Genomic DNA, 15,136 nt, shown 5'->3' with positions numbered 1-15,136 from the left:
GGCTTGCCTACCCACGTGCAACTAAACCACCAGAACAAGTCCCCCTATTCTGCAGGGGCCTCGTCACTGCATCCTGGGGTAGCGCTGCTTAAGACTACTGTGTTTTGTTTAAAGAAGTAAAAAGTGTTTTTTCCCCTAGACCAATATGACATACAGGTTTTGGAGCCACATCTGCTGCAAGACAATGTCTTATTCACTGTTGTCCTATTCAAGAGGTCTTACTATAGCATGGCTTCTTGGCATAAGAGTGTGGGTACTATACTGGCCTGCAGTTCAGAGCTATGTGCCACTGAAAATGTGCGGGGCACAAATATGGAGACCATGGACTGTTCAGCAACTGAAGTCATATATCAAGCAACAAATGGGAAAGAATGTAACTTAAAAACTTTAACAGTTAGTGTCCTTTATTCTGAACACTTACTGAGTGCTGTAAAAAGAAAAGGTGATGTAACACAGTGGTAAACATGGTCCTGTCCCAACTATTAAATTCAAAACGAATTGCATTTCTTCAGTGCTTTTTCCCAATTACTGGATGATCTGCTCTACCTCCTGAGCTACAGCCACCCCTATGAGTGTATATTTACTATACACAATAAAGTTATTTGTTTCGACATTAAATATCTCTTCTTTGTACTCAGGCTGAAAAGGATTCATTTTTGATTTACATTCTTATTCATTTACATTTTACACAGCGCCTCAACTATATACCAACCTGGACTTCTACTTTGTAGTTAAGTCAACAAACGCTGTATTATTCAATCTAATTTTTTTCTGCTTTTTGATGGTTGTTCTGTTTATCCTCCACCAAGCCAAAGCTTCCTCTCCTCCTCAGTCGAATGAATGAAGTCGCCAAAGTATTTCTGGCCACCAACAGTGACTACAAGTACACAGAGGTGAGATCAAAGTTTATAGTCACTGTCTTGATTTATCTTTCATTGTTTCTGCAGAAAGCACATAATTCATTGATTAATATTTACAGTTGCATGAATAGTTGCGCTGTTAGAGGCCTAATGAAGTATTTATGCCAGGTGATGTTAATGATGTGAGTGTAGTGTGTCTGTGTTGTGTTGTGTTGTGTTGTGTTGTGTTGTGTTGTGTTGTGTTGTGTTGTGTTGTTGGGTCAGGATGTTCAAAATATTATCTGTCTTCTTACAGAAAATTATGTCCTACCTGTTTGATTTCCCTCACGGCCCAAAGGTAACACTCAATAACGACTCAATAACGTTTGCGCTGTCAGGAATCTTAATAGATTAGAATTAAATCACTTTTCTTAAAAATTTCTGGACAGACATTGAAGGATGATAGTGTTCAAGAGAGAAAATACTTTTATCATGAATGATAAATGAGATGAAGTGGTAGTTGGCATGGTACTGTAAATCCAGGAATTACTCAAATGCCATAGAAATCATAAATGTGCTTGTCTGTGTGTCTGTGTTTATTGCAGCCGGGTACACCCCACCGGCTCTGGCAGTCCTACTTTGACCTGATCCTGGTAGATGCCCGCAAGCCTATGTTCTTTGGAGAGGGAACAGTCTTGCGGCAGGTCGACACTGTGAGTCTGTACTACAGAAGCCTGCATGGACAATAAAATATACTCTGCTTATATTTGCATATAGCCATTCAGAAGAGTAGAAGTGTAGGCTGAAATATATTTTTGCTGAATACAGATAAATAAAATTCATATGAGTGTGTGAGTCAGTCTTGGTTTGTTTCAGACCACAGGTCGGCTGAAGATCGGCACATACACCGGACCTCTCCAGCATGGGATTGTTTACTCTGGAGGTAAATAAGGTCTGCCAATATTACAGGCCGATATTGACTGATCACAGATATATCAGTATCGGCATATATGTTGTCCAATATGCACTGATAGGAAAATTAATGTTATTACATAACATAATGCAGGATAAAAATAAGTGGGGTAATTTATAACTATGAAATTCCCACTGATATCATTTTGGCCAATAAAGTTGAACTGTAAAATCTTTTGCAGTTGTTGTGACAAAGATATGTATGTAATGAAGGCTGGATATGTGTGATTATGTAAATATTCTATGTATATTTTCATACAAAAGATGGTCAGCCGATGTTTCGATCAACATTTATTTAGTCCCCGATATTGGTACCAGCCCCAAAAGTCCAGTATCAATCAGGCTCTCATCACACAAACCACCTAAGTGTTGTTAAGTGATGTTTGCTCATGAATTTCATCATTTCCCATTTCAGTGTAATGTGGCAGATTTGGGTTTGAGTTACACCTTTTTTAACTGATTCATGAATTACTATGTACTAAAAGCTGAGAGGGCAAATTCTCTGATCACTTGGGGGGAAAAATGTGTCGGTGTATCTGTATATTTTATAATGGTGAAAATGTGGTCTTTGAAGTGACAGTAATAGATTTGTAACTGAGACACTAAAAATAAATATTCCATGAATGACAACTTTGTGCAGCGCAGGAATAAAAGACATGATACACTGACTGAAGTTTTTACAGCATTAGGACCACCAGCCTGTAATGTTACACCATGTGTACTTATGGTCCCATGTTATGGTCCCAAAGAATTACTGTAGGCTGTATATAGAGAATGCTACAATCATATCTGCAGTTACAGAGCTCCAAGCCTTAAGTAGGTTAGGGTTATCCTTGTTCCTGGAAAATTCTCACTCATCATCACACACCTTTCAATGGAGGATTGATAATTTCAAAATGATTATAACCTCATGGATTATTGCTTTAATAAGTTTTGACCGTGTCATTATAAGTGCCCAAAATGTCATATGTGCACTCCCAGGTTCTTCAGACATTGTGTGTGACTTGCTGGGTGCTAAAGGAAAGGACATCATCTACATCGGAGACCACATTTTCGGTGACATTCTTAAATCCAAGAAGCGTCAGGGCTGGAGGACCTTCCTGGTGATACCTGAGCTGGCCCAGGAGTTACATGTGTGGACTGACAAGAGCTGTGAGGCTGGACACATACTCATACATACACATGGCTTTATACCTGCACTGTTTTAATCACTGTGTTATTTAGCAGCAGCAGTATTTCACTGTTACTTTATAAACAATCTACTAATATGTTTTATTAGGTGTTAGAAAAAAAAATACTCATGCATTACCACATAAAACAGATTGTGTCAGTGGTAATAAGTTATCAGTTTATTCCCAGTGTGTATTTCACAAGGTGCAACCAATTGTAAAAGTGTGACCATGAAATAATTCAGTGAAGCTCAGAGCAGTGCTACTACTACTAGTAAAAGGTGCAAGTCTGTTTAAAGTAAAACTATTGACATATTTTTGACTGTCTGGTTATTTAAGACTTAAACCATTATACATGTGATGTGATTAACTAATGCCAGGTGTTGTTTTTCAGCAATATTTGAGGAACTTCAGTCCCTGGACTGCTTCCTCGCAGAGCTCTACAAGTGAGTTCCTCTATGTTAAATGTACAAAATATAACTTCTGCCTGTAGATTCTGGATTACAGCCAGACCCTCTGGAGACTCGACACCTGGAGTCACTTCAGATTCTGCTCTGATCCGGAACCGTTTACTGAAGTGAGGAAAGCTCAGAGGTTGCTTTTAAACTCTTGGGATTAAAAATTGGATGATCTTCACTCCAGTTCCAGCTGGCAGTCAACATTAATGTTATAGTACATCTGAAAATGGAGAGGAAATGTATTTTGTTTCATTAACAACGTTACAGACAGGAGAATGAAAAGAAAAAAGACAGTAGGATACTGAATTCACAGAGAGTTGTCTTGAATTTAACCAAACAGACACACACCCTTGGTGCGTGCCTTTGCTCGCTAACATTAGCTTACGTCTAGTGTACAGTAAAGTAAACTGGCCGTTGGGGGCAGATAAACACTGCATGAGTAACGCAAATAAACACAAATATTCCTGCTGTCAAAACTTCACTGTTAATGTATACACCATTAAACAGCCACAACTGTTGATGAAAATCGATCTGATGTGACACAGGCACAAATGTTCACAGACAAGATAATGTTGCTAATTATGGTAGACCTTAAATTTAGTCTTGTTCATTGACTTAGCTATTCCGGATGTAGTGGCCACGGCCTAATAAAAAACACTGTTAGTTTGAGTAAACTTATGGGCTTCTTCGGATTTAAACATTGTTGGAAACATTAAGGATAATGTATGTACACAACACAACAAATTATATATCAAAGGTCTAGTAGTTTGTTACATACTATACTTTAAAGTCAGCTGTTGTGTCTTATAATGTCTGCATGCATCTTTTACAGACTGGTGGGCCAAAAATTGCCATGGGATAGCATAACAAATAATTTAAGTTATTCCTACCTCTATTGCCTATGCATGTTTTCCAGAAGTGATTTATTTTGTCTCTGCTTTTAAACTTACACATACAGGTAGCAAGTTATGGCAAAAATAAAGTTTTATAGAGGTGAATATCTACTCTTTTTTTCTACCATGACTACAGAAAATACACTGCTCAAAAAACTTAATGGAACACTTAATCATCACAGTATAACACCAAAACAGTTCAACTTAAGGGAAACACTAACCCAATCTGTCCATTTAGGAAGCACAAGTGACTGTGAATCAATTTCACCTGCTTTGGTGCAAATGAAAGTGACAACAGGTGCAATGGAGTGGCAAAAGCAAGACACCCTCCAAAAAGGGAATGGTTTTACATGTGGTGGCCACAGACAATTGCTCTCTCCTTATCCTTCCTGACTGATTCTTCGCTAGTTTTGTGTTCTGCCAGTGTCCTTGTCACTACAGGTAGCATGAGGCGGTTGCCCAATCAGGTTGCACAGGTAGTCCAGCACCTCCAGGATGGCCCACCCAAACATGCGGTCGCAAGAAGGTTTGCTGTGTCTCCCAGTAGTCTCAAGAGCATAGAAGAGACCGGCCTTTACACAAGGAGAGCCGGCCAGGGCTGTAGAAGGGCATCAACTTCCTCCGACGTCTACTAGTGGGACCTGTGCTCACAGCCCAGCACCGTGCAGTTCAACTGGCATTCGTGAGAGAACACCAGAAGTGACAGTTCTGCCTTTGGCGCCCTGTTTTCTTCACAGATGTGAAGGATGACCGGTTTGGCAGTGAGTCAGTGATGGTCTAAGGAGGCATATCCTTGGAGGGTCGCACAGACCTCCATGTCATAGCCAACGGTACCCTGACTGCTGTAACATACCGGGATGAAATCCTCAGAGCGATTGTCAGACTTTATGCTGGTGCAGTGGACCCTGGGATCCTCCTGGTGCAGGACAATGCCCAGCCTCATGTAGCCAGAGTGTAGGCAGTTCCTATTCCAATTTCAATATTTTACTTTGATTTTTCGGTGTGATTTTGAATCCAGCACTCAATGGGTTGATGAGTTTGGTTTCCATTGACCATTGTTACATAATTTTGTTCTCAAGAAATGATACAGCGTAGGTCAGTAAAGATTTTCAACTTGAATAATTGGTTCATCAAGATGTGATGTGTGAGTGTTCCCTTTATTTTTTTGAGCAGTGTACTTGGTCTAAGGCTGCCCCTGGCTGATGTCTGGTTGCAGGAAAAGGAAATGGACAGAATGGGACTGGTAAAACAACGTGAAATCAGAGACTGTTGTGCCCACTGTCCACATCTCAGATCAAGCTGTTGCTCTCGACGGGCAGACCGCGTTCTGAGCCGACAGAGCACAGGACTGTAGTTGGATGGGGAGAGGTTGTATTGTAGCCACACACAGTTAAAGTTGATTGACAGTGTTGCCCCAGATGTCTTTTGATATGAAGATGCGAACCACATTATCATGACCATCTTGTGGCTTCTGTTAGCGTACACCTTCAAACGATGCACTGTGTGTGTGTGTGTGTGTGTGTGTGTGTGTGTGTGTGTGTGTGTGTGTGTGTGTGTGTGTGTGTGTGTGTGTGTGTGTGTGTGTGTGTGTGTGTGTGTGTGTGTGTGTGTGTGTGTGTAAATAACTACATATGTTCTGTAATTTATGTAGCATTAAGGTGTTTACAATTTTTAATTTTCTTATGCAACCCTGTGTTGTATTATGACAAATAAATTAACTTGTACCTTGTACCTTTTTAATTGGCTTGTAAAAGTTTCTAATGTTCTTGTTCTTATCACATTAAACTCAATTTTTATGCTGAATTAACTACATGTAACTACAATAATAGGTTGATAAAATGATGAACAATGTAAAAGTTGAGCTGAATGAAAAATCCCTTTTTAACCAATTTAGATCACATAATCATCAGTCACGGTGTGCAGCTATTTGACATATATATGCCAAAACAAATCAATTTATTTGATTCATATTAAAACCCAGTCATATCTTTGTCTTGTAAAATAAAATGTCTTTGTGATAATGTAACCTTGAACCAACTTGTGTTTTGTCCACAGACATCTGGACAGCAGCAGCAATGAGAGGCCAGACATCAGCTCGCTGCAGAGACGCATTAAGGTAGAACTTCCTCCAGTGAATGCAGATTTCTTCCTCCTGTTTTTCACTTTAAAAAAAAAAGCTCCATTATTTATTTCTTTTTTACTCATCTATTCAGCCATTCTGTAGAAAGATAGTTAGGGCCCGAGCACAAACCGTGCAAGGACCCTATTGAAACTGAAACTACAACTCATTCAAACTCATTCCAAATTTTTCTTTTAATTTTTTTCAGCAGTTGATTGGTTAGTCATCCGGTAGAAAACTTTCAAAGAGCGAAAGACAAATTATACAAGCTTCAAACCAACAAACTAAACTAAACATTTCCACTGTTGTGTGTGTAAAAATGAACCATAATTCTCTCTTAATCAAAAGTGAATGAGGAATTTGTAAACTTCCATCAGCAGCATTTGTGCTCAATTAACACACATCAATCATCAAATCATTTTCCAATTATCATAGCTGGAAATTACACGCACAACAAAACCCAAACTGATATGCTGCTTGAGCTCATCAATTATACTATAAATATTTATTTTTTTATATACTATAAATTACTATCAGCAACACAATCAAGTATAAATTTCAAAATGAAAGTCGTTGTTACCAGTGGCGTCTTTGAGCAGAATCGAGAGCTGACCCTGCTCCTCTGTCTCCCTGCTCAGATGCATGCAGTGGCTCAAGGTGCTCCCACTACAGTGGTAATGAGCAGCCTGGGGAGCATCATGGGAACTGTTGTTTGTTTTCGGTTTCCACTGTTTTTTCACCTCAACACCTCCCACTTGAGCTCCTGGTTTTTCAAACCCAGGGAGGTCAAACTAGTCCTTTAAACCTCTAGCTGTTTTTCAGTAGGAAGCAAGGTAACCAGGCATCTGACATCCCTATGAAGAATTGTGGCAGAGATTTTAGTTAATATCTCCTTGGTTCCTTTCCTGTGTGTCACTCTGGCCCCTCCTTTGTTTGGCTGTGTGACTGGGACAAGGTAGCTAGAAAGGTCCTCACATCTGCATCTCTTACAATGCCTCTCCTGTCAGCATTTAGACCGACTACCCTGGCCAACTTGTACTGATGTCTCAGGGCATTTTGATCAGCCAGCCAGACCACACCTCCCACGGCAACATTTCACTCTAGGTGTGCCACTTGCTTCTTACAAATAGATTAGGACCAGCCAACTGGCACCACTTATTCCAGAATTAGCTGTCCTCTTGCTGAATACCGAGTGTTTTATATGGGTAACCATCAAACTGAAATTCCCCTGGGTCACCTCTTGGACTGGCCCATCCTAATAAGAGAGAATAAGGGGTGATGTACTCCACACAGTCGTACCTGCTTTGAGTTCTGGCGTCAATAGATATCTAATTTTCCAGGTTGGCTGCCATAAAAAGGAATGTCTGGAATTCTCGCCATGTGAAAACTCCATCTCCACCAAGGTTTTTCAAGGCCCGCTATCCTGGCAGCTGGCTCTGCTGCTCCATTCCTATGGGGAGAGTCTGCAGGGTGGATAATGCTTGGCAGCTTCATCTTCAAGCTCAGACCGGTTCAGTTGGTCCAGAAATCTGTGGAGCTTTTTCAGTGTAGGTTTGGCCCTCACAAAGTTTGTTCCAGGGTCTGACCACAGTTTCCTGGGGTGACCTCTTAGTGAAGTGAACCTCTGATACGTTAGCAGGGATCCTTCAGATGACTGGTTACTGACTACACCAGTGTGTATGGATCTGGAAGCCATGCAACAGAAGATTCCCCAGACTTTGAGCTTTACTCTTTTCTTTACCTCATCCTTCACTTCATAAGACCCGAACAGGTCCATGGTGAATTCAAATGGTGCAGCTGGGCCCGGTCGCTCTGGTGGAAGGTCACCCAGGATCTGTTGACATTGCCTCGCATTGTTTTTCCATCTGAAACCTGCCTCCACAAACCAGGAGTCCAGAGTCCACATCTTTGTATACTACTCAACTAATGTAGTTTCCGGAAATGGAAACGTAACACGTTCCAAGAAAGAGGTCTCTGAGGGCATCCTCAAGCTCATCCACAGTACAGTACAGTTTCCTTAGCCTTTTGTTTGAGTGACACTGCCTCCCACTTTGACTGTCCTCTGGCTTGGCCCTTCCTCTCCAGCCACATCCTGGCAGCTTGCCACAATGTTCAAATCTGGTCCAGCCTTCTAGATCTCACCCACTCTCTTTGCAAAGAAGGTCTGGTAACCATAGCTTGCTCTTTGAATGGCACCCAGGACTGTTGACATTTCGCTATGCTTTTCCACATACTTTCTGATCCTGGCAGCAAAGACTGCGCCAAAGATCTCCGCCTTGACCGCTTCTCCCTTTTGACCCAGTGGTGTCAGCTTGGCTTTTGATTCGACAAATCGGACTTAAATTCCTTGCTTTGTCTCCCACTTCAAGAACATCACAGCTCCATAAGTTTTGCCACTTTCATCTGAGAAGGTGATTGCCCATGGTTTACTTTTCCAGTCAGCTGCTGTGAGGCTTCTATGGAATTCAATCTGTCCAAGCTGCACATACTCTTCAAACAGCTGAATAGCTTCTTCTCTGAGGCCCTCTGACAGCGGTTTATCCCAAGTTTCAGGGGTCAGCTTTCCCCCCGTCCTTCCTGGAATGCTTTCCTGACAAGGATTGCCCCCCTCTGCTTGGCAGGTGTAACTAAGCCAATTAGGTCGTAAAGTCGAGCTGTTTGGCTTAGGAGTCCTCTTCTAGTCAGCGGGTTCGTTGTCTCAGGTCTCACCTCTTCTTTGAAAAGATCCTTGCCCACTCTCACCTTTTTATCCTTTTGGAAAAGTTAATTGAGGTCCTTATGTACAGTTTGTCTTCCTCCACTTGGTGCCCAATGCCCAGGGCTTTATTGTCTTCACCCCTCATTTGATTTGGAGGTATTAGGGTGTGCTTTGTTTCACTTCTGTTTTCAAGACGTCTGCTGCAGCTCCTTGCCTCCCACTGACCCATGGTTTCAGAAAGAATCCTCCTGCTCTCAAAATTTCCTCAATTCCTCCTGTGATTTTGTCCAGTTTCTCCAGGCTGTTTTGGGAGGTTAAGAGGTCATCCACATAACTATCCTTTTCAAACACTCTGCTCACTTGAAAGATGAATGCAAAGGTGGGCAGGCTTGCCGTTTCCCGCATTGCTAACTATGCAATGCAACCGGCCAGTTTGTCCCCGATGTTGACCCTTGTGATGGCATACTCACTGATGTCTTCATCTGGACTGTCCCTCCACAGAAATCTGTGTAGATGCATCTCTGACATAGGAGAGGCCTTCCAAAGGTGAAGTGGGAGTCACTGAACAGGGGGGAAACAAAATGCATGTAAACTGGCCAAAAGAAAAAATCTCAAACACACTCAACTCAGATTTTCCCTCAAATAGACAACACAGAAAGTCTACTTATGATGTTGACTCCCTGAAGACGCAAAGCCAACTGAGCAGTCAGCTGAGGGAGAACATCACAGGTGCACCCAATAGCTCCTGATGACCTGTGACCTAGATCTTGAGAAATCTCTGCTCACATCAGGACCTTGGGGAATCTCTGATCTCTGTCCATAACAAGTCCATCCCCAGAATCACTCAACTTTCGCAGGGCAGTCTAGCAGCAATTTAACAGCTGCATTAATTACATTTATTTAACCAGAATAACAAAAAAAACTCTTTCACCTTTAACACTAATATATTTAATGGCTTAATCCGATCGAGGATTTTTTTGTGTTTTGTATTAGAATGACATCATAAACAATGATGAAAGACATGAATGTTTCTGGTTGTGTTTTCTCATTATTTTCTATGCACATTGATGAGCTTTTAACATTCACATGAGGAATGTTTGGTCTGCTGCCAAAGTGACTGATCTTGGCTGCTAAAATCCTCAAGACTGAGGATTCAGCAAGTGAATATTGTCATGATTGTCTCTGTCCTTTTCAGAAAGTGACCCACGACATGGACATGTGCTATGGCATGATGGGAAGTCTGTTTCGCAGCGGATCCCGACAGACACTGTTTGCATCCCAGGTGATGCGTTACGCGGACTTGTATGCTGCCTCCTTTATCAACCTGCTCTACTACCCCTTCAGCTATCTGTTCCGAGCTGCACATGTACTGGTGAGATCCACTCATACTTCTCACTCAGGGCAAAGTCTATACAGCCTCAAATGTGTGTCATCTGCTCTAGCTATATTTTTTGATTAATGGCATTACATTAAAACATCTCCCTCCCAGATGCCTCATGAGTCCACGGTGGAACACACACATGTCAACATCATTGACACAGAGTCGCCGCTAGCCACAAGAAACCGCCACGACATCAACCTCAAGGAGATGGAGTGCAAGCGGCACCAGCTGACCCGCTCCATCAGCGAGATCCAGCCCCCCCACTTCTTCCCTCAGGCTCCACAGGAGATCACCCACTGCCATGACGAGGATGATGACGAAGAGGAGGAGGAAGAGTAGATGGAAGGGAGAAGAGCAGAGTAGCATGCAGATGAGACTCACATCCAGTACATCCTGTTTTTATGTTTTAAGATGATTTTTTCTTCTTCTCTTTTAAAAAATAACTAAAGGGCTGTAGCAGCTTGCTGACCTGGTCTTGTACTGACATGGACTACTGTTGATTCAAGTGACTGATAACTGTATCTGTCTATGGGTAAAAGAGAATTTTAGAGAGAGTTTAGATCTGTCTGTTAGTAGTATAAGATTCAGGCAGTGGGATGGTGGAACTGAAAATGACAAGGGAAGAGAAGATCTATTTTACTCAGCTAGAGCACCTGTTCTTTGTTTGATCATTGAGCTCTGCTGGGTTTGTTTGACAAGGAATTTTCTCCTTCTGTATGGAGAGCGCTCAGGTGATCAGTCCAGTATACATTTATTAGTTTGTAGTGTAACAGTTTGCTGCCATGCTGCTTTCTCCTGCACCTCTCACTTTAAAACATACATAAAACTTAGGTCAAGAGGTTCAATATAAGGGAATAATCTGAATAATCCAAATTGCCGTCTAATGTGACCGTCTAAGGCCACATTAGTCACATACTTGGCTTTTTGGGGACCAAATTATTTTTGAGGTGATTTTTTTTTCCGCATCCAAAGAATAATAGCCAAATGTGGAGATGTGATGATATGTTTAAGGTTTTCAACATAGCTAGAATTCAACAGAAGAAGCGGTTAAATCTGTGTTGAAAACCTCCACTGTATATGTCTGCAGGCACAAGATGAATGTTTCTTTACCTCCAGTGCAGCAACACGGCAAGATGTTTGGACCAGCTTGTGTTAACATCGACTTGCCTCAGTGTAGAAAAGCAGCAAGCTGTCGTCCCTTCTTTGGGGATTTTTATTTTTATTTTTTTTAAGAAATTTGGGGAAATTTAGGATTTTTTTAATAACAGCACATCTGAGAATGAACTTTTTCCTGAAGAGATTTGAACTGTGGTTTTATACACAGCTGATGAAACTAGACTCAGTCATACAGCAGCTCTACAACAGAAATGTTTCTTTGTACCACAGAGTTCATAAAGCTGCTGTGGTAGGTGACATTAATAGGAAATTGCTAACATCATATCACATGCTAACAGCTCAGAGAAAATTAATTTACTTATTTACCCAGTAATTCCTTCACTGTGTTATAACAGAACCATATTTCCCATATCCTACAGAATCCCAGCGACTATGGGGCCAAGGTTATCACTCTAAGTCCTTACTGTTACATTATGTGTTTTTAAAAAGACTGCAAAACTAATGGAGATATCACAACCTGCACAGTGGACTGTGAAACAGTCACTGCCTTATTCATCTCGCATTGAGTTGATATAGTGAGTATGAATGAGAATTCTTGTTAAAAATAGATTTCGAACATGTTGAATTTTTTTCATCTGAAGAATGAAAGGTGAAAGTATGGAAGCCCATTTCTGCATGGGAAAAAAAATTATTTAAGATTAAAATAATGTTTTGGTAGCTAGAAAAGTTAAAATTATAAAATACCAAGTCAACTTTTGACTTTAAAAGTCAGAATATGAAATATTTTTCAGATTTCAAAGACAACATTATGAGAAATCAAATTTTTGACTTAGGACTTACTATCTCCTATCATTTTCATATTTTTCAACTGTCGTAGGTTTGAATTAAAAGTTAATTTAGTCAGTTCATCAAACTTTTGACCCACATAGCCCCACCTCCTCCTGTGGCAAAGTTACGTGTCAATTTTTCCCTGTGGTATCAAACATTGATAATTTTCAAGTTAAAAAATTCCAGTATCTTGACAACACTATAAAATATTTAGTCATAATTCTAAGAGAAAGCAAAATTTTGATTCCCTAACTCAAAAGTTTGTCTAAGTATCATAATTTCAGCCAATCAAAATGTTGTTTTGCTTAATATCTACATTTGGCATACTAGCTCATAAGTTTGAATTGAGTATTATTATTGAGTTATTGTATCTTGGTCATTTTGACAGCTTTGTGTATATATTTTTGCTGGCAGTAATGGTCTCCCATAGACAGGTGAATGTCCTGCTGTTCTCTGACTGTAGTTTAAACCTGATCGGTACTGTCACCAGTGCTGCCTGCTGTAAACATGTTGTTACTGTAATTTGAGAAGTGGACTGTACCACTGTGGGCTTGTTGCCATATGCATGAATGTCACCACAGATACTGTCAGCATAATGAGGATGCAGTAGTGTATTTGACTATACTTTAGTGCTCATAAGGTTGTATGATTTTTATCATGTTTTTATGTTACTGCCTTGATTTAAAGAACCTGTGAGGAGGACATGTTAGCAGAAGTATTGATCCTCAGATGAGGTAGACTGGCCCTTTAAAATCTCTCAGATTCACAGCAGGCCTTTTTCAACTGTATGTGTGATTCTGCAGTGTGTGGTATAGCCTCACACAACTTGATACAGAAGGCAACAAATGTATTTTTGAAGCTGCCTCATCCTGTTTTGACTGAAGAGACATATTTTTACGCTCGTCATCAGAAGGACTGTTAATAACGTGTGGTCTCAAATGGACAGTTGATTGTTTGATGCTGCTGGTTTTGAAAGCTAGTTTAGACTTTAGTAATCAGACATAGTCAAGTGTAAATGGAACCAAATGAATGTTTCTTTTTTTATTTTTAGCAGCAATAGTTAATGCATGTGTTGCATTTCTTTGCTGTTTTATTTGAAATATTGCCTTTGTTTTGAAGAATGTTAAGTTCATGCAAGTTGAGATGGTTTGAGTCATGACTGATGTTTGTAATAAACTTTCTGATTTGATATTTTAGCCGAGTTCTGATTTTATAAAATTCCAGTATTCTGGAACCATTTACACCTGTGGGTCATTACTTTTGACATGCTTTCATACCAACTGGATTGTCTTTCAGCCTGCTAACATCAGGCCTGCTGTGAGTTCATGTCTTCTGTCACCCACTTACACATCTCCTCTTTGCTGTGTGTTCTTTTACCGCGCTCATTCACATCAAACTGAAAAGCTATATATCACATATCCTGTTTTTGTCATGCATCAAACCAAGTGTTCCCAGGACTCCATTCTTGTCTCCAAAGCTGATCAAAGGTTTTGTTTATGCAGGTCTAAAACTGGTGATTGACAGATGATTTTACAATACCTCCCTGCGAATCACTGGTGATGTTGGTTTAAAAGCAAATTAGAGTGGTAAGGAAAGGAAGTAGCATTTTGTCAGTTTTTGATGAATGTCACCATCTCTCCTCCAGTATCTAGCCTAGGAGGAGTTCACAGTAAACACCCATGAGGGAAGAACCATGTGCGGATTTATGATTGCATTAGTGATTATTGACACATACATGCTTTGAAATAAGGAATACTGTATGTTGTCAGTGGTAAACTCAATTACAACAAGATCCCAGCAGAGGGAGCTGAGAGCATGAAACAACTAAACTGCTGTGATAAATACATTTCAGTGGTAGTGTCCTCATGGAACCTTTGATTACAAATGATGGTTGCACACTTTTTGTGTCCTTGCCTGTTACCAGACAGACTTGTCAACTTGTTACACTGCTGCCACTATCAGAATCAGTAACCTCGGTGGAGTGGGTGGATTCAGATGTCTGGATTCAGGCTACGTCAGTCCACTTTGCTCTGGTTTTATGCATATTGTTGTATACACTTGTGTTTCTGCTACAGAAGTGTTCATTTAGTGTTCATCACTTTGGACTGCACACAATGTGGATTCAGAGCTCAGCATACCCAAATCTAAGGAGAAGGAACAACCCTGTAATCACCCTGTAATTTGCAGTTCTAAAACAAACGCCTGCATCAGATTAAATCTGCTCATTGGTCTGCAGTTAAAAAAGAGTGCTCACACATTGGAGAGCTGTTGCACCAAGCGGATTGACATGAATCATGGCTCCAACACGAGAGATGTCAGTTGAACAATGGAGAGGATTATAAACCTCCAAGAAGGTAAATCATCACGGAATGTTGCAAAAGATGTTGGTTGTTCCCAGTCAGCTGTGTCTAAAATCTGGACCAAGGGAAGCATACTGGTGGACCAAGGAAGACATCAAAGCGTCAAGATAGAAAACTGAAAGCAATATGTCTTGAAAACAAAAAATGCACAAGAAAACAAATGAGGAACAAATGGGCAGAAACTGGAGCCAATGTCTGTGACCGAAGTGTAAGAAATATTTTCTTATTCCATCAATTGAAAGGATGTTTGGTGATGATGACATCATTTTCAAGATGACAATTCATCTTGCCATAGGGCAAAAG

The 15,136-nt window shown here is 40.6% G+C and overlaps 1 protein-coding gene across 2 annotated transcripts in view; it reads left to right on the top strand.

Annotated features, from left to right (window-relative positions):
* Positions 1–13,662, top strand: part of nt5c2a (5'-nucleotidase, cytosolic IIa) — a 29,429-nt gene extending 15,767 nt beyond the window's left edge. For both annotated transcript variants that reach the window (XM_084375987.1, XM_084375988.1), the window contains 9 exons: positions 810–893; positions 1,156–1,197; positions 1,445–1,552; positions 1,716–1,782; positions 2,793–2,963; positions 3,375–3,426; positions 6,387–6,447; positions 10,344–10,520; positions 10,638–13,662. In XM_084375987.1, the coding sequence (XP_084232113.1) occupies positions 810–893; positions 1,156–1,197; positions 1,445–1,552; positions 1,716–1,782; positions 2,793–2,963; positions 3,375–3,426; positions 6,387–6,447; positions 10,344–10,520; positions 10,638–10,868 (993 nt within the window). In that variant the 3' untranslated portion in view covers positions 10,869–13,662. The remainder of the gene's footprint in view (positions 1–809; positions 894–1,155; positions 1,198–1,444; positions 1,553–1,715; positions 1,783–2,792; positions 2,964–3,374; positions 3,427–6,386; positions 6,448–10,343; positions 10,521–10,637) is intronic.
* Positions 13,663–15,136: the final 1,474 nt, after the last annotated feature.

The sequence above is a fragment of the Pagrus pagrus genome (assembly GCF_965226575.1).
Source record: "Pagrus pagrus genome assembly, chromosome: 15".
In the NCBI taxonomy this organism is placed as follows: Eukaryota; Metazoa; Chordata; class Actinopteri; order Spariformes; family Sparidae; genus Pagrus; species Pagrus pagrus.
The sequence above is the reverse complement of the archived record's forward strand: the minus strand, read 5'-3'. Positions and strand labels throughout refer to the sequence as shown.